The sequence below is a fragment of the Apostichopus japonicus genome, chromosome 8 (genome assembly GCF_037975245.1).
Source record: "Apostichopus japonicus isolate 1M-3 chromosome 8, ASM3797524v1, whole genome shotgun sequence".
Lineage (NCBI taxonomy): Eukaryota > Metazoa > Echinodermata > Holothuroidea > Aspidochirotida > Stichopodidae > Apostichopus > Apostichopus japonicus.
The window spans coordinates 10,611,604-10,629,816 of NC_092568.1; the positions used below are offsets into that span (position 1 = coordinate 10,611,604).

Sequence of the window (18,213 nt, forward strand, 5' to 3'; positions counted from 1 at the left end):
CAATATACCATTTCGGTATATAATATACTATTTCGGTATATAAGATACTGTTTTGGTATATAATATACTGTTTCAGTATACAATATACTGTTTCGGTAAATAATATACTGTTTCGGTATATAAGATACTGTTTCGGTATACAAAATACTTTTCGGTATACAATATACCATTTCGGTATATAATATACTATTTCGGTATGTAATATACTGTTTTGGTATATAATATACTGTTTCGGTATATAAGATACTGTTTTGGTATATAATATACTGTTTCAGTATACAATATACTGTTTCGGTAAATAATATACTGTTTCGGTATACAATAAACTGTTTCGGATATACCGTTTCAATATACATTATACCGTTATATATATACTATACAGCTACAAACGGTATCAAAGTAATGTAGGATACTTCATTACAATGCGATGACGTAAAGTATGTAAATCAATTCAATGTATATATGGAAACAGAATATCAAACAATGAAGGTGTAAAACATTATAACACAGGGGTAAGATCCCCATTCAAGTTATTTCTACCCCACCCCCACCCCAGCCCACACCACACCACCGCCAGTTGGGGTAAGATATGTACCGGTATAGGGTTCAAAGAATACACAGCTCAAAATACTTGGCAAATATGAAATGTAATATGTTATGAACATTAAATGCCATCCCTACCCCGACACAACCCACCACCTCTTTCCTCACACACACACACACGCATACCTGCCTTGCATACCATTGGAGGACATTGACAAGGGACCATCTTTCGAGGACACTATGTTAGGGGTGAAGTAGCCTTAAAGCAAAGAAACACGTTTCAGTTTATGTCATTGACCAGTCATCTATAACTTCTTGGAAACCATCTGTCGTTTGTTCTTTGAAGTGACATCTTCTATACATGTGAGAACCACACACATTATATCTGGTTGTTCTATGCATCTAAGGACGTTCTGCGTATATCCAGAACTGTTAGTCATTAGAGGACAATGTATGTATGAATATGATTGCTATTCTTTTGAGGACAGCTTATGCATGATGTAATGTTTAAGTTGGTTTATTAGTAAACATTAAATTGCTCATTGTGACCACTATGGTCTAACCTCAAGAGTCTTAGCTCTGCATATTTTACCCCCAGTTGGTATCTAGAGTGTATGTACATCTGAGGAGGATGGGATAAGGGTTGCAGAGATGGACACAAGCAGAAGTCAATGTATTCTTTGGACACCAAATTTCCCAATCTTTGGTTGTAGAAAAAACCTTTATAGATGTGCTTTAGGCCGATCAACTTTTTTCAAGCAAGGGCTCAAGTGAGGTTATTGCGAAAACTGCAAGACTTTTCAAAATATGTTTAGTTTCCACTAGTTCTATAAATGTATTTTTTTAGGGTTGGTTAGGAGGCTGATGGAAGGGAAAGGTGACATATTATGTCATACATAACATTATGATCATTAATAAACAATATATAAACTGACAGAAAAGTAACATATTTCTGTTATGGCACCTTTATTGAAAAACCTTTGCAACCAAAACAAAATTAACAACTGCTAACTGATGAAGAATAAAATGCCAGTTACTTATCTGTAAAAAGCTAAATATTAATTAACAGTAACTTATTGTAGCCACAAATACTTGCAAGCAAGCTGAACAAACTTCAATTGAATGTCAGAAGGGATAAACAATCATACTCATATTGTTCGCTTTTTGGCGAAAAAATAACGGTCGTAACGGAATGATTATTTTTAAGACGAACTGAAAGTGACTAATAAATTGTCTTTTGCACGTTTCGATAATAGATTTTAAACTGAAAAGTCAAACTGTAAGATTACCAATGTCTAGTCCACTCTTTTGACGCTTATTCGCAATGGCTTATTATTTCCCTAACAAGAATTACAAGAATTTCATCTTTCAACGTATTGTGAAAACAAAGCAACAAATGCGGCCTTGTCCTAACACGAACATTGGACTACAGTACAGTGCACTGCTACTATTGTTAACACAATACTGTTAACAACACATACAAATGCATTTTGCAACTAAAATATTATATGAAAATTTAACGTTGAATTTTTGGTCGTAACAATAGGTTATACTGCATTTAGTTTGACGGAAGCATATTTTTGGTATGGTTGTGAAAAACGCCAACTAAAAACGTGAACCTTTATCATCTTATATTAGAAAATGAAGAAATTCTAAGAAACACCTTCAACTTATACTTCATGAGCTTAAAACAAAGAAGAACAGTTACAACAAGAACATCTGGAACAACAAATTCTGAACCTTCCACCCCTCCCTTAAGCCCTGATAAACTTCCAAAATCCTTAATTACTCTGCCAGAATTAAATGATAGAAACACATAAACACAAGACTTTTAGTTACATACATAACTGAAACATGTCTTTTAGCACTTTAACTTACAAATTTGACAGATATTATCGCTTCCTTTTATTAGCTTGAATGGCACTATAAACTTTATACTTGATGTTTTTCCAAGTTTTATCATCTAGAAGTGGTGCCAGAGATTTCTTACATTTGTCGCATTCATCTTTTCGAGGCACACGGCCTAACCTAATGTGCTTGTCAAAATAATCTTGGACAGCATCTGATTCTTTGTTACCCCAATGTGACTTTTTGTTTACTACAACTCTTTGCTCTGATTGATCTGGTTTTCTAACTGAAAGGTTACTGTGACTTCTTGCCTGGCGGAGACTGCTCCTCTTCTTACTTTCATTACACGTTTTTGCAAGGATTGATGCTGGAATGAAGAAAAGGAAATAAGCCAATGAAGTGCATAGAACAAAATGCAAGAAACTACCATTAAAAAATAAGAACAAGAATATCAAACATGGTTCCCCATTTAGAAAGAGATATAACTATAAATTAACATATGACAAGTTTTCTGAAGTATCTAGTAATACAAAGTCTTGGTTGCAACGAGATGTGTCTCAAATGTGCAACTCTGTCTAATAATATATGCCAGTTTACTTGATGTACCTCCTGTATTGATTTCATCAGGTAAATCATCTTCCTCATCTTCGTCAACCAGCTCTTCTTCACTAGTACATGGATCTGACCGAAGAAAGTAAATAAACAAAGGAAACAATTGACTATAAGAATATAAAATAAGCGTAACAAAATTAAGTGCTTACGAGGTAGGAATATTCACAGAAGAAATCTGAGAAATAAACAAGACTAGCTAGGTGACCTGAAAGACAACTAAGTTTTAAATACAACTTGTTTGTTACTCGTAAATAGCTCATTTTGATGCCATCGGGTTTCCAGTTAAAAAATTTTGCAATTGAAAATCTGTTTAACCATCCATGTTACTCATATTGTAAATTTATCACATAAGACAATAACTTCAATTTATCATAAAACTTTATAATACAAAACAATTAAAAACACTTACCATCCAAAGAGACCTCAATTTCAGAAAGTTTCTTATCTCTGAAGTTGTTTGAATTTCCCTTCTCCATCGCCAACAAGAGCCTTGCTACCTTTGTCATCTGCAGTGTGTCGTCAGGGAGGCGATAATACTCGCGATGAACTCTAATATCGTGACCTAAAAAGTTGGCAAGAATGTCCAGTTCATGGCGTTTGAGACAAAAGAGTTGAGAAACTGTTGCAATATGTTTTCGAAGCTTTGTTGATGTTAGTGCAGAAGGGCATTTGGCTCCACTCTCTAAAGCCATTTTGCTAAGGCAATCAGATCCCCGTAGTGGAGTTTTTGAACCCAATGTTGGCCTGGCAAACATATAGCGATTGGTTGAAGACACTCCAACAGATGAACGAGTCTCTACAAGGGTATCGGCAGCCTCTTTCATTTCAGATGTTAGCAGAATGGGGACTTTTCTGCCTCTTTTCCCTTTAGTCTCGACTCTAGAAAGCTGTTGACACAGTTTTTTCTCCCATTCAGTAAGATCCTCAAGGATATCCTCATTAGTGTGAGTATTGCATCTTTGGTAATCTTCCAGAGGCATGCGCTGTACTTCTCCACTCCTCCTCCTATTAAATAGGATAATTTTAGCCATTGTTGCTGTAGCTAGTGAGTACCATGCCAGTTTATCCGGATCTGTTGACAATCTCTTGGTGCTTTCCATAATTTTCACATTGAGGTGTTTGTGAAGGTTGACTACATCTTCAGACAAAGGTAATATTGTGGGCTTATTCCACTTCCTTTGATACAATGTAGATAATGCATGTGAAGAAACACTGTCTGCCCACTCTAAGTTGCAAAGTTCTTCAAATCTCTCTGCATAATCTTTCAGTTCTCCATCTTCCAATTTGATGCCTGCCACCTTTTGTATTGCTGCACATTTTTTTAGGGAATGGCCTAACTTCAGTGCAAGGGATGGTATCTGGTACTGTTGAGTGGATGAGTTGTAAACTGCACACTTGCGAACAGCCTCAACTACTTTGTCAAAGCATGATGGTCGTATGCATTCTGCAAGGGTCTTTAAACTTGGATCAACTTCCTGAATATTCTTCAGTAGGCGACCCACCTCCCGCATTTTCTGACTGACATACTGTCCATTGTGTGAATCTGTTCCAAGCTTTGCAAACAATCGTTGTCCCAATGTCAAAATCATTTCATCATTTCGACAAATAATGCTTATGTTATCCCGACGCATAATTCCAATGACTTTTACCTTGAACTGTTCATCAACCTTGGTTGCCAGTGGGAGCAACAATGAACATCTAGACCTTAATCCGTTATTTCTTCCACTGTGGCTTTGTTTCGCTGGACACTTTTTTGTGTGTTTCCACATATCTCCATCATAAAAGTAACCAAAACAGTTTTCACATGGAAGGTATCTTTCAAAAGGAACACTGAAGGGTGGCCTCTTGTAGGGAATAAGAATGCCTGTCCCTGAGTTTAGTACTTCGATGTTGTGTGAATGATTACCTTTATTGGTCAAAATTTGTAGCAATTCCTTCCTTTCCTTTGAATTCTTGCTGAAGCTGAATGCTTCTTGTACCTCTGGTTCATGTGCATGCATAGACTGGAAATGTCTTCCCAGTTTTGCCTTTTGTTCCATACAAAAAACACAGAACTGGTGTTTATCCCATTTTCTAGCAAATCCATTACTGCTTGTCATGACAGTCACCCGAGGTATCTTCTTGAATCTAGTTTCACTGGTAGTTGAAGAAACTGCACAACTCGATTCAGGTGTCTTGCTTGACACTTTGCATTCAGCATTCTGCAGTCTCAATTTAGATGATGAGCTAGAAGTAGAGTGGACAATGTTTCCACCTGCTTCTGAATCACTTGCCGATGACCTCATGTCAACATTCCGTTTCAGACTTGTTCCTGGTCCTTTCCTTTTTTGAGTATCCATTTCACTGTTGCTCTCCGGTGACATCTGCTCATCACTGCTGCTTTCTGTTGGGAGGTAATCACTACAATGTTCATTATTTTCATCACTGCTGTCCGATGAATCTGTATAACTGACAGATTCTTCTTTTTCTAATGCAAATCTGACTTTTTTCTGGTTACATTTTCTGTTTTTACCATGTCTTTGCTGTTGCTTTTGATTGTGATCAGTAGTTGATACTATGGTGTGCTCGACATCAGATTTTGACGGATGCTCCTTGATGCAAACTGCACCATGACTTCTCATTTTAGGGGAAGGAAGGGGAATCATATATTCTGAACTATTTGTAGAATCTTCTGAATCGCAAACATATGACATTTGGTCATCATTCCATTCCTGCTCTTTATCTTGAGTGTTGTCCGATGCTTCACTAGTCTGAGATGAAACTTCATTGTCACTACCATTTTCTCCTTGATCATCTCCTCCACTGCTGACATCTTTGTGTGTGTCTTTACACCATGGGAACAAATCGATGTCTTCAAATGGATTATAGCTATCATCACTTTCATTATCCTAAATAGGGAAGAAGTAACAGATGTTGTACAGACCTTTCCAATAAATCAAGACAACAACCTAAATCAGATTTTGGATGTTTGAGTTGACGGAACTATGAATGTTCCTCCTTTAAAAAGTGCATGTTTGAACAAAATTTTACAGAATTAAAAAGTTTTGTATTTAAATAAATATGTTTAAGTACCAAAAGTATGTATCAGTCTGCACAGTGGATGATACACTTTGTAAGAGTTACGCAACTAAAATGAATTATGCCAGTGAAAACATTTATTTGCAAGGAATGCTGCCTGGTCAATAAAGAAGATATTTATCTTCTAATATTTTATCTATAATAACAGGGCCTATTTCTTACCTTGGCAATCTGTGTGGTGCATTCTGATTCCCCAGGTGCTCTCTCTGGCTCATTATCAGTGTTGCATTCTCTCAAAACTTCAGGTGGCTTGTTTTGATTTGTTTGTTTCTAAGAAGATTAAAAATCACATTTCAATGGCAATGCTTAAGTATTTGAAAAGATATAAGCATCTCAGAACTGAATCTCAAATTACAAATATTTCATGGTTAGTAAAGTCAGTAGTCGTTATCAACTATACTAGTGAGAACATTCCACACAATATCATCATAAAAAGAATCCCTTTAGAAAAGGGTTTAAACGACATGAATGTACCCTTCAATGCAAACAGTTAGGTTCTTTTCACAGAACCAAGAGTTTTGATTATATCTTCAAAGAAAAAACAAGCCTACATCAAACAATACATGAATGAAGCCTGGTCAATACACAATGATACTTGACTATTCTTTAGAGGACCAAGTACACATAGTACTGGGTAATATTGTATATCAGCTGAAATCATATATTAAAACACAAAGTTATATCAATCTTTGCAGTTGACAATAAATATCTCTGAAATACTGTGCCTTACTAATGTAACAAACTAGTATATATCATTCTACACATTGAACCGTAATTACTATACAAGTATTAACAATGGAATTGTGTCAGGGCTACAAAACTGAGATGTACTATACCAGTGAGAACATTAACTAGCAACATTTCTATTAATTGCAAATATCAATCAGGATACATAGTCAGGACATCTACTTCAATGTAAATCACTGAACATCTATCAAAGGGATGAAAAATCAAACCATTGGGCTATTTTTTATTTTAAACCATGACGTGTCAAGTCTTCACATGTGTGCTATAAAGTTGGCTATTCCTTAGAGGACATCATTGTACAAACTACTGCAACAGTGGTTCAGGTGATAATGACATCTAACCTATAATGCTAATGGTTTGTATATACTTACTGGTTCAATGATATTTCACCAGTATTAAATCATCTGGTTTGTTAAACATAAACTTGATGATATTTATCTAAGATTGATGAATATATAATAACATGGCCTATTTCTTACCTTGGCAATCTGTGTGGTGCAATTTGATTCTACATGTGCTCTCTCTGGCTCATTATCAGTGTTGCATTCTCTCAAAAATTCAGGTGGCTTGTTTTGATTTGTGTTTTTCTAAGAAGATTAAAAATCACATTTCAATGATAACATTTTTGGCATTTGAAGTGATATAGCTTCTCAGAACTGAATCTCAAATTACAAATATTTCATGGTTAGTAAATTCAGTAGTCGTTATCAACTATACTAGTGAGAACATTCCACACAATATCATCATAAAAGCATCACTTTAGAAATGGGTTTTAACTGCATGAATCTCCCCTTCAATGCAAACAATAAGGTTCTTTTCCCAGAACTAAGAGTTTATTATATCTTCAGAAAGTAATCGAGTCTACATTAAACAATACATGAATGAAGCCTGGTCAATACACAATGATACTTGACTATTCTTTAGAGGACCAAGTACACATAGTACTGGGTAATATTGTAAATCAGCTGATATCATACATTAAAACACAAACTTATATCAATCTTTGCAGTTGACAAGATATATCTCTGGAATACTGTGCCTTACTAATGTAACAAACTAGTATATATTATTCTAACACATTGAACCGGAATGGAAATCACTGATCATCCATCAAAGGGATGAAAAATATAACCCCTTGGAGCCTTTTCCACCTAAAATTCTGAGGTGTGTCAAGTCTTCGGCTTTGTGCAATAGAGTTGGCTATTCCTTAGAGGACATCATTGTACAAACTACTGCAGCAGTGCTACAGGTGATAATGACATCTAACCTATAATGCTAATGGTTTGGATATACTTACTGGTTCAATGATATTTCACCAGTATTAAATCATCTGGTTTGTTAAACATGAACTTGACGATATAATGTATATATAATAACATGGCCTATTTCTTACCTTGACAATCTGTGTGGTGCATTCTGATTCCCCAGGTGCTCTCTCTGGCTCATTATCAGTGTTGCATTCTCTCAAAACTTCAGGTGGCTTGTTTTGATTTGTGTTTTTCTAAGAAGATTAAAAATCACATTTCAATGATAACACTATTGGCATTTGAATTGCTATTAGGTTTTCAGAACTAAATCTCAAATTACAAATATTTCATTATTATTTAGTAAAGTCAGTAGTCGTTATCAACTATACTAGTGAGAACATTCCACACAATATCATCATAAAAGCCTCTCTTTAGAAATGGGTTTAAACTACCTGAAAGTACTTTTCAATGCAACAGTTAGGTCCTTTTCACAGAACCAAGAGTTTTGATTATATCTTCAAAGAGAAAACAAGCCTACATCAAACAATACATGAATGAAGCCTGGTCAATACACATTGTGTATTGACCAAAATGATACTTAACTATTCTTTAGAGGACCAAGTACACATAGTACTTGGTAATATTGTATATCACATGAAATCATACATTAAAACACAAACTTAAATCAATCTTTTCAGTTGACAATAAATATCTCTGCATATTGTGCCTTACTAATGTAACAAAGTAGTATATATCATTATACACATTGAACCTTAATAACCATACAAGCATTAACAATGCAACTGTGTCAGGGCTAACATAACTGAGATGTACTATACCAGTGAGAACATTAACTAGCAACATTTCTATTAATTGCAAATATCAATCAAGATACATAGTCAGGACATCTACTTCAATGTAAATCACTGAACATCTATCAAAGGGATGAAAAATCAAACCATTGGGAATTTTTTTTTATTTCAAACTCTGGCATGTCAAGTCTTCACATGTGTGCTATAAAGTTGGCTATTCCTTAGAGGACATCATTGTACAAACTACTGCAGCAGTGCTACAGGTGATAATGACATCTAACCTATAATGCTAATGGTTTGTATATACTTACTGGTTCAATGATATTTCACCAGTATTAAATCATCTGGTTTGCTAAACAAAAACTTGATGATATTTATCTAAGATTGATGTATAATAATAGGGCCTATTTCTTACCTTGGCAATCTGTGTGGTGCATTCTGATTCCCCAGGTGCTCTCTCTGGCTCATTATCAGTGTTGCATTCTCTCAAAACTTCAGGTGGCTTGTTTTGATTTGTTTGTTTCTAAAAGATTAAAAATCACATTTCAATGACAATACTTAAGTATTTGAAAAGATATAAGCATCTCAGAACTGAATCTCAAATTACAAATATTTCATGGTTAATAAAGTCAGTAGTCGTTATCAACTATACTAGTGAGAACATTCCACACAATATCATCATAAAAGCCTCTCTTTAGAAATGGGTTTAAACTACATGAAAGTACTTTTCAATGCAACAGTTAGGTCCTTTTCACAGAACCAAGAGTTTTGATTATATCTTCAAAGAAAAAACAAGCCTACATCAAACAATACATGAATGAAGCCTGGTCAATACACAATGATACTTGACTATTCTTTAGAGGACCAAGTACACATAGTACTGGGTAATATTGTATATCAGCTGAAATCATACATTAGAACACAAACTTATATCAATCTTTGCAGTTGACAATAAATATCTCTGCATATTGTGCCTTACTAATGTAACAAACTAGTATATATCATTATACACATTGAACCTTAATAACCATACAAGCATTAACAATGCAATTGTGTCAGGGCTAACATAACTGAGATGTACTATACCAGTGAGAACATTAACTAGCAACATTTCTATTAATTGCAAATATCATTCAGGATACATAGTCTGGACATCTACTTCAATGTAAATCACTGAACATCTATCAAAGGGATGAAAAATCAAACCATTGGGCCTATTTTTTATTTAAAACTCTGGCATGTCAAGTCTTGTGTGCTATAAAGTTGGCTATTCCTTAGAGGACATCATTGTACAAACTACTGCAGCAGTGCTACAGGTGATAATGACATCTAACCTATAATGCTAATGGTTTGTATATACTTACTGGTTCAATGATATTTCACCAGTATTAAATCATCTGGTTTGCTAAACAAAAACTTGATGATATTTATCTAAGATTGATGTATAATAACAGGGGCTATTTCTTACCTTGGCAATCTGTGTGGTGCATTCTGATTCCCCAGGTGCTCTCTCTGGCTCATTATCAGTGTTGCATTCTCTCAAAACTTCAGGTGGCTTGTTTTGATTTGTTTGTTTCTAAAAGATTAAAAATCACATTTCAATGACAATACTTAAGTATTTGAAAAGATATAAGCTTCTCAGAACTGAATCTCAAATTACAAATATTTCATGGTTAATAAAGTCAGTAGTCGTTATCAACTATACTAGTGAGAACATTCCACACAATATCATCATAAAAGCCTCTCTTTAGAAATGGGTTTAAACTACATGAATGTACTTTTCAATGCAACAGTTAGGTCCTTTTCACAGAACCAAAAGTTTTGATTATATCTTCAAAGAAAAAACAAGCCTACATCAAACAATACATGAATGAAGCCTGGTCAATACACAATGATACTTGACTATTCTTTAGAGGACCAAGTACACATAGTACTGGGTAATATTGTATATCAGCTGAAATCATACATTAGAACACAAACTTATATCAATCTTTGTGGTTGACAATAAAAATCTCTGAAATACTGTGCCTTACTAATGTAACAAACTAGTATATATCATTCTTCACATTGAACCGTAATAACTATACAAGCATTAACAATGCAATTGTGTCAGGGTTAACACAACTGAGATGTACTATACCAGTGAGAACATTTACTAGCAACATTTCTATTAATTGCAAATATCAAGCAGGATACATAGTCAGGACATCTACTTCAATGTAAATCACTGAACATCTATCAAAGGGATGAAAAATCAAACCATTGGGGCTATTTTTTATTTCAAACTCTGGCATGTCAAGTCTTCACATGTGTGCTATAGAGTTGGCTATTCCTTAGAGGACATCATTGTACAAACTACTGCAGCAGTGCTACAGGTGATAATGACATCTAACCTATAATGCTAATGGTTTGGATATACTTATTGGTTCAATGATATTTCACCAGTATTAAATCATCTGGTTTGCTAAACAAACACCTCATGATATTTATCTAAGATTGATGCATATATAATAACATGGCCTATTTTTACCTTGACAATCTGTGTGGTGCATTCTGATTCCCCAGGTGCTCTCTCTGGCTCATTATCAGTGTTGCATTCTCTCAAAACTTCAGGTGGCTTGTTTTGATTTGTGTTTTTCTAAGAAGATTAAAAATCACATTTCAATGATAACACTATTGGCATTTGAATTGCTATTAGGTTTTCAGAACTAAATCTCAAATTACAAATATTTCATTATTACTTAGTAAAGTCAGTAGTCGTTATCAACTATACTAGTGAGAACATTCCACACAATATCATTATAAAAGCCTCTCTTTAGAAATGGGTTTAAACTACCTGAAAGTACTTTTCAATACAACAGTTAGGTCCTTTTTACAGAACCAAGAGTTTTGATTATATCTTCAAAGAGAAAACAAGCCTACATCAAACAATACATGAATGAAGCCTGGTCAATACACATTGTGTATTGACCAAAATGATACTTAACTATTCTTTAGAGGACCAAGTACACATAGTACTTGGTAATATTGTATATCACATGAAATCATACATTAAAACACAAACTTAAATCAATCTTTTCAGTTGACAATAAATATCTCTGCATATTGTGCCTTACTAATGTAACAAAGTAGTATATATCATTATACACATTGAACCTTAATAACCATACAAGCATTAACAATGCAACTGTGTCAGGGCTAACATAACTGAGATGTACTATACCAGTGAGAAAATTAACTAGCAACATTTCTATTAATTGCAAATATCATTCAGGATACATAGTCAGGACATCTACTTCAATGTAAATCACTGAACATCTATCAAAGGGATGAAAAATCAAACCATTGGGCATATTTTTTATTTCAAACTCTGGCATGTCAAGTCTTCACATGTGTGCTATAAAGTTGGCTATTCCTTAGAGGACATCATTGTACAAACTACTGCAGCAATGCTACAGGTGATAATGACATCTAACCTATAATGCTAATGGTTTGTATATACTTACTGGTTCAATGATATTTCACCAGTATTAAATCATCTGGTTTGCTAAACAAAAACTTGATGATATTTATCTAAGATTGATGTATAATAATAGGGCCTATTTCTTACCTTGGCAATCTGTGTGGTGCATTCTGATTCCCCAGGTGCTCTCTCTGGCTCATTATCAGTGTTGCATTCTCTCAAAACTTCAGGTGGCTTGTTTTGATTTGTTTGTTTCTAAGAAGATTAAAAATCACATTTCAATGACAATACTTAAGTATTTGAAAAGATATAAGCTTCTCAGAACTGAATCTCAAATTACAAATATTTCATGGTTAATAAAGTCAGTAGTCGTTATCAACTATACTAGTGAGAACATTCCACACAAGATCATCATAAAAGCCTCTCTTTAGAAATGGGTTTAAACTACATGAAAGTACTTTTCAATGCAAACAGTTAGGTCCTTTTCACAGAACCAAGAGTTTTGATTATATCTTCAAAGAAAAAACAAGCCTACATCAAACAATACATGAATGAAGCCTGGTCAATACACAATGATACTTGACTATTCTTTAGAGGACCAAGTACACATAGTACTGGGTAATATTGTATATCACCTGAAATCATACATTAAAACACAAACTTATATCAATCTTTGCAGTTGACAATAAATATCTCTGCAATATTGTGCCTTACTAATGTAACAAACTAGTATATATCATTCTACACATCGAACCGTAATAACTATACAAGCATTAACAATGCAATTGTGTCAGAGCTAACACAACTGAGATGTACTATACCAGTGAGAACATTTACTAGCAACATTTGTATTAATTGCAAATATCAAACAGGATACATCATCAGAACATCTACTTCAATGCAAATCACTGATCATCCAACAAAGGGATAAAAAATCAAACCATTGGGCCTATTTTTTATTTCAAACTCTGACGTGTCAAGTCTTCACATGTGTGCTATAGAGTTGGCTATTCCTTAGAGGACATCATTGTACAAACTACTGCAACAGTGGTTCTGGTGATAATGACATCTAACCTATAATGCTAATGGTTTGTATATACTTACTGGTTCAATGATATTTCACCAGTATTAAATCATCTGGTTTGTTAAACATAAACTTGATGATATTTATCTAAGATTGATGTATATATAATAACATGGCCTATTTCTTACCTTGGCAATCTGTGTGGTGCATTCTGATTCCCCAGGTGCTCTCTCTGGCTCATTATCAGTGTTGCATTCTCTCAAAACTTCAGGTGGCTTGTTTTGATTTGTTTTTTTCTAAGAAGATTAAAAATCCTTTTTCAATGATAACACTTTTGGCATTTGAAGTGATATGCTTTCAGAACTAAATCTCAAATTACAAATATTTCATTGTTACTTAGTAAAGTCAGCAGTCATTATCAACTATACTAGTGAGAACATTCGACACAATATCATCATAAAAGCTTCATTTCAGACAACTCACTTTTAACTACATGAATGTACTTTTCAATGCAAACAGTATTGTAAATGAGCTGAAATCCTTCATTAAAACACTGATTTAAGTTTAGTTTGATATTGCTATTCAGACTGGATGGCGACAGTTGTCGTAACATGTTTTTAGGTAAAGCTTTGTTAACAGTTCAATACGATACAAACAAGGAGCAGTTATATCATTGTCCTACCTTCTTCCTCCATCTTGCATCAGGTTGTCCATAATCATATCTGATTTCATTTCCTTTCTTAATCTCTGAATTTGCAAATATGGCCAATTTTGGTTGCTTGTTTATGATAATCTTCTTCACAACAGCATTGGGTTTCTTCCAATCATCATTACAATACTTTCCCTTTCCTGTGCTATGTGTAGCATCAATGCTAGCAATGGAAAAAAGAAGAAAACTTAAATTCTACTTCACAATTCTGCAAACTATGCCCCTCCCCCACCCCTCCCAGAAAAAGAAAACATGTTGATGTTAATTTAGTGTTTTATAGGGTCTAACAACTCAAAATATGTTATTTCAATCACACTTTTGGACACAACACACAGAGACTTCCTAGGATGACACACTCTAATAGCCTATCCTTGACATACATGCAATACCTTATGCTCAAAGGGCTCTTGCTTTTCTTAATTTATTCTGTGTATTGGTAATGAACTCCTCAATGTTCTAAGTAGTCCAACCCTTTTGTGTTCCTAAGATTTTAATAGGGTCATATCAAAACAAAACTTGGCACAGAACATTAAACAACATCAATTGATTAACAATCAGTATACAACACCTCAACATTAATTTGTGCCTAAAGTCAACCTTGATTTAGCAAACTGTGATATTAAGTACTACTTAAGTTGTGAAATGAAGCCTCAATCAATCTCATGAAAAGAATGTCACTCATAACAAAGTCATAATTAACAACATCCTTCCAATTGTTTGAAGAAAAACATGGATCTAATAAACACTTGTAGCTCAACAGTGAAGAAAATGTAGAGTAACTGTTACCTACCACATACTGTCTTGACCACTCTGGAAGAAGAATATGAAAGTAGTGTCCTCCTCTTCCCCCACCTGGTAGGCATGTCTTAACACACCAGAATATTCTAGGAGGAATTCTCCTTTTTCAAAGTCTGCCGTAGCAAATAATCCATACCCTTTAATAATAACAAATGAAGGAAAATGATCACCAACAACTCAATATTAACCCTTTTTGAAAATATAGCAATGATGCTCCTTATATGACATAGTTGCTGACAGTTAAATCAGTGCAAGTTTACACTTCCTTGATCCATTTTATGTGTTGGATGGACTAACCACACGTAAACGCATTTTGATAATTGAAGCATGCTGTCCAATGTTAAGTCCACATCACTGCAACAAACTGTGCAGATATTCTAAATGGCAATAAGTTGCATACACTTATCTCAACTAGGTTACAGAAATATGATACCAATTGACTCACCAACTTCTTCTGAAACATATTTCACTTCAAACCCAGAAGGGTCTTTTTTTTTCTTGATGAAATCTGCGTAAGCTGTAGGTTGCTGTTGGTTTTTATTACTTCTTGTCTGCATCTATCAATAAATTTGATGATGTTTTTGTATGGGAGACACTTTCCTGTTCCCTTGCCAAACAAACAATATATATATAGTTCCCAGACATTATGAGATCATAATCTTAAACCTTTTTCATTCCATTAATCTACTAGTTATCTTAATGCATGACACCACCCACACCCAAGCTAACAGTCATGATGTGAATGCTTAAGTAACTATTTGATTGATCAATTCAGTTTTCTAAATCAACTGATCATTAATTACTTAAGAATAATTTGAAAAAAATCTCTATAGGCCACAAAACATGTACTATAAAATCATACAAACTAGTATTCGTTGTCATGTATTCTACTTAGCAAAAACCATAAAACACATATATTAACAAGCACTACACTTGGCACAACATGCCTATTAATATTACAGTATATATTGTTCCTCTATAGGCAACAAACATTAAAGGAGTTTAGCCTATCACATGTAAATATTGTAGCCTAACATATGCAGCACACACCCATGGAGTAGCCTATATCAGAAACTGTTCAGTAAGAAATGCAGCCCAACATATGCAGTACACATTCAAGAAAGAGCCTATGCCTATACACCTTTTAAAGTGGTAGATAATGTAGCCTAACATACATCCAGCACATATACACAAGTAGTCTATATCACATTATCAGGAACTGTTCAGCCTACAGTATGCTAGGAACTTTTATGTAAGTATTGCAGCCTAACATATATGCAGCATGCATTCAAGAAGTAGCCAATACCAATTAGACTATTAAGATTTATGAGATTGATGTGCATGTTATCAAATACCCCTGATACCTGTTTCCTGTGTCGGACTGTGAATATGACCTTCATTTGGCAGATTGATGGTTAAATTTGAAGAATGCACTGAAAATGTTCAGTCTACAGTGATCAGGAAAAATTGGTCTTTTACATGTCAGTCATGAAGAGGTACTGTTGTGGTACTACGTGGTACTGTCCAACTTCAATTTCAACTATACCTTTATTTCCCTCTTTCAATGATTTCCTTCTGCACTTTCCCTTCTCAATAATGAAGCTATGTTATTAGTAATACATAATACTTGAAGATGGCAGATTGGATCTCCTATTTTGTTACAGTATCTCACACATTTAATTTCAAACTCTATTTAAGCTTTGATTGTAGAGGTAAAGAACTAACCAGCAATTGATACTTGTAATACTCCTGTCTGAATACAAACATTGTGAGACAAATTCATCAAACCCCTCCTTTAATTTACTGAGTCCCTTGTAAATTCAGCTAACACTGATGAATCATTTCACTTATTGAGGATAATGATACATGGAGTTCAAGAATTCTTTCTTCACACAGCCAATATCCATTAGGCCTTTCTGTCAATACATCATTTACCAAGTCATTCACCAATATCAGTTGCACAAATGGGCAAAGCAAACGTTGGGAAAGCAAAAACACCAATGAATTAAAATCTTCTCTCTCATATAAGTAGAAATACCAGAAAGAAATCTTTTTATGATCGACTACAGTGATCCTGTCAAGTCCTGCTACAGGTGACTCAGACAAAAGACTGAATTTAATTTTACAGGAGTTGCAATAATCCCAAAGTAATGACAATATATATGGTTCTGAAAATGTAATAATGCCATAAAATGGCCTGCCTTCATTTACTTCCATGCTATAAGTATAACCTCATTTGCTAACATATCCTACCATTCCTGCATTAGTCTCCTAGACAAGCCTAGGCTATAGTTGAACCTTTGCTAAACCTGGTTTGTACAAAGGCCTTAAGTTTTAACATTAGGGCAACGTTTGACCTAGCACCTAATTTAGTTGTTCCTCTGGACACAATGTAATCTCGGATTATTAAATACTGAACAAATAACTTGTGATTCGCGCAGTATAGAAAGTCCGCTAAAGCTACTTATTGCTACCACTAAGCTACTGGTTATCCTAGCCTAACCCACTATTACTATACTATTGGTATATACACCATTACAAGTACTATACGCCTATAAGAACAGTCAACACATAACATATGAGTTCATTGAGCACCTCGACAACGAAGCATGTCTTTTGAATGTACCAACTTTGAACTAAAATTCCATTGAAATTATCTTTTCTCGTTGATTTCTTATTACTTAAAAGTAAAAAGTAACTTCATAACTTACGATTTCTCACATGGAGGCCCGTCGTCGTACATGAATTCGCGGGAACTTATGCCATTGTGGAAAAAACTCTTGTAAATGGTGGCGCTAGATACTAAACATTGAAGTGTGTGTACTTTTCATGTTTGGGCTCAAGTGTGTGTAAATCCAATGATCAGGTTAAACCATCCTTTCAAGGACATCGTTCAAATTTCGACAGACGGCTTTTAAGACTTCGAAGAGGCATTAGCACATAAAATATATCGAGGACGTGTGTTTAAGTACTCGGACGTACATGAGGTCCCCGAAGGAAAGGTGTGGTATCATGAGCATGTCCTCGAAGATTCGATAAAGTCAACACACGCACGCACACACACACACAATTGGTCAACCATATAATTCACTAAAATCACAAAAAAAAATAAGACAATTTTGTCAACGGATTATTTTATTCCATTACTTGCAAACATCATTTGTATTTTATCGTATTGAAAGTTTCTCGACACTTTTGAACTTATTTAAATTTGGTTAGTCACTCGAGCAATTAATGATTGTCTATATGTATAAATATGACTATATGACCTTGAAATGTGTTCTGACGTTTTCCTGTTGTCTTTGTTCCCGATGCTTATTATATTTAGAACA

The 18,213-nt window shown here is 34.4% G+C and overlaps 1 protein-coding gene across 4 annotated transcripts; it reads right to left on the reverse strand.

Moving 5' to 3' along the window:
* Positions 1 to 1,485: 1,485 nt before the first annotated feature.
* On the reverse strand, positions 1,486 to 17,944 carry LOC139971251 (uncharacterized). 4 transcript variants are annotated; one of them, XM_071977552.1, is made up of 15 exons: positions 17,593 to 17,944; positions 15,327 to 15,438; positions 14,874 to 15,018; positions 14,057 to 14,246; positions 13,563 to 13,670; positions 12,498 to 12,605; positions 11,418 to 11,525; positions 10,356 to 10,463; positions 9,303 to 9,410; positions 8,222 to 8,329; positions 7,308 to 7,415; positions 6,244 to 6,351; positions 3,413 to 5,891; positions 2,998 to 3,072; positions 1,486 to 2,758 (listed from the first exon to the last, which is right to left on the reverse strand). In XM_071977552.1, the coding sequence occupies exons 2-15, from the start codon at positions 15,436 to 15,438 to the stop codon at positions 2,436 to 2,438; spliced, it is 4,188 nt and encodes a 1,395-aa protein (XP_071833653.1). In that variant the 5' UTR covers positions 17,593 to 17,944; the 3' UTR covers positions 1,486 to 2,435. The 4 variants fall into 4 exon arrangements, with proteins under 4 accessions (XP_071833653.1, XP_071833654.1, XP_071833656.1 ...); XM_071977553.1 differs by lacking the exon at positions 7,308 to 7,415; XM_071977555.1 differs by lacking the exons at positions 12,498 to 12,605; positions 13,563 to 13,670.
* Between the last annotated feature and the right edge of the window lie 269 nt (positions 17,945 to 18,213).

Excerpts from the sequence above, each read along its gene's own strand:
- LOC139971251 (XM_071977552.1), bottom strand. The coding sequence starts at position 15,438 with ATGCAGACAAGAAGTAATAAAAACCAACAGCAACCTACAGCTTACGCA. Across the intron at positions 10,464-11,417 it reads GCACCACACAGATTGTCAAG|AAACAAACAAATCAAAACAA; the intron begins GTAAAAATAGGC and ends TTAATCTTTTAG. Across the intron at positions 7,416-8,221 it reads GCACCACACAGATTGTCAAG|AAAAACACAAATCAAAACAA; the intron begins GTAAGAAATAGG and ends TAATCTTCTTAG.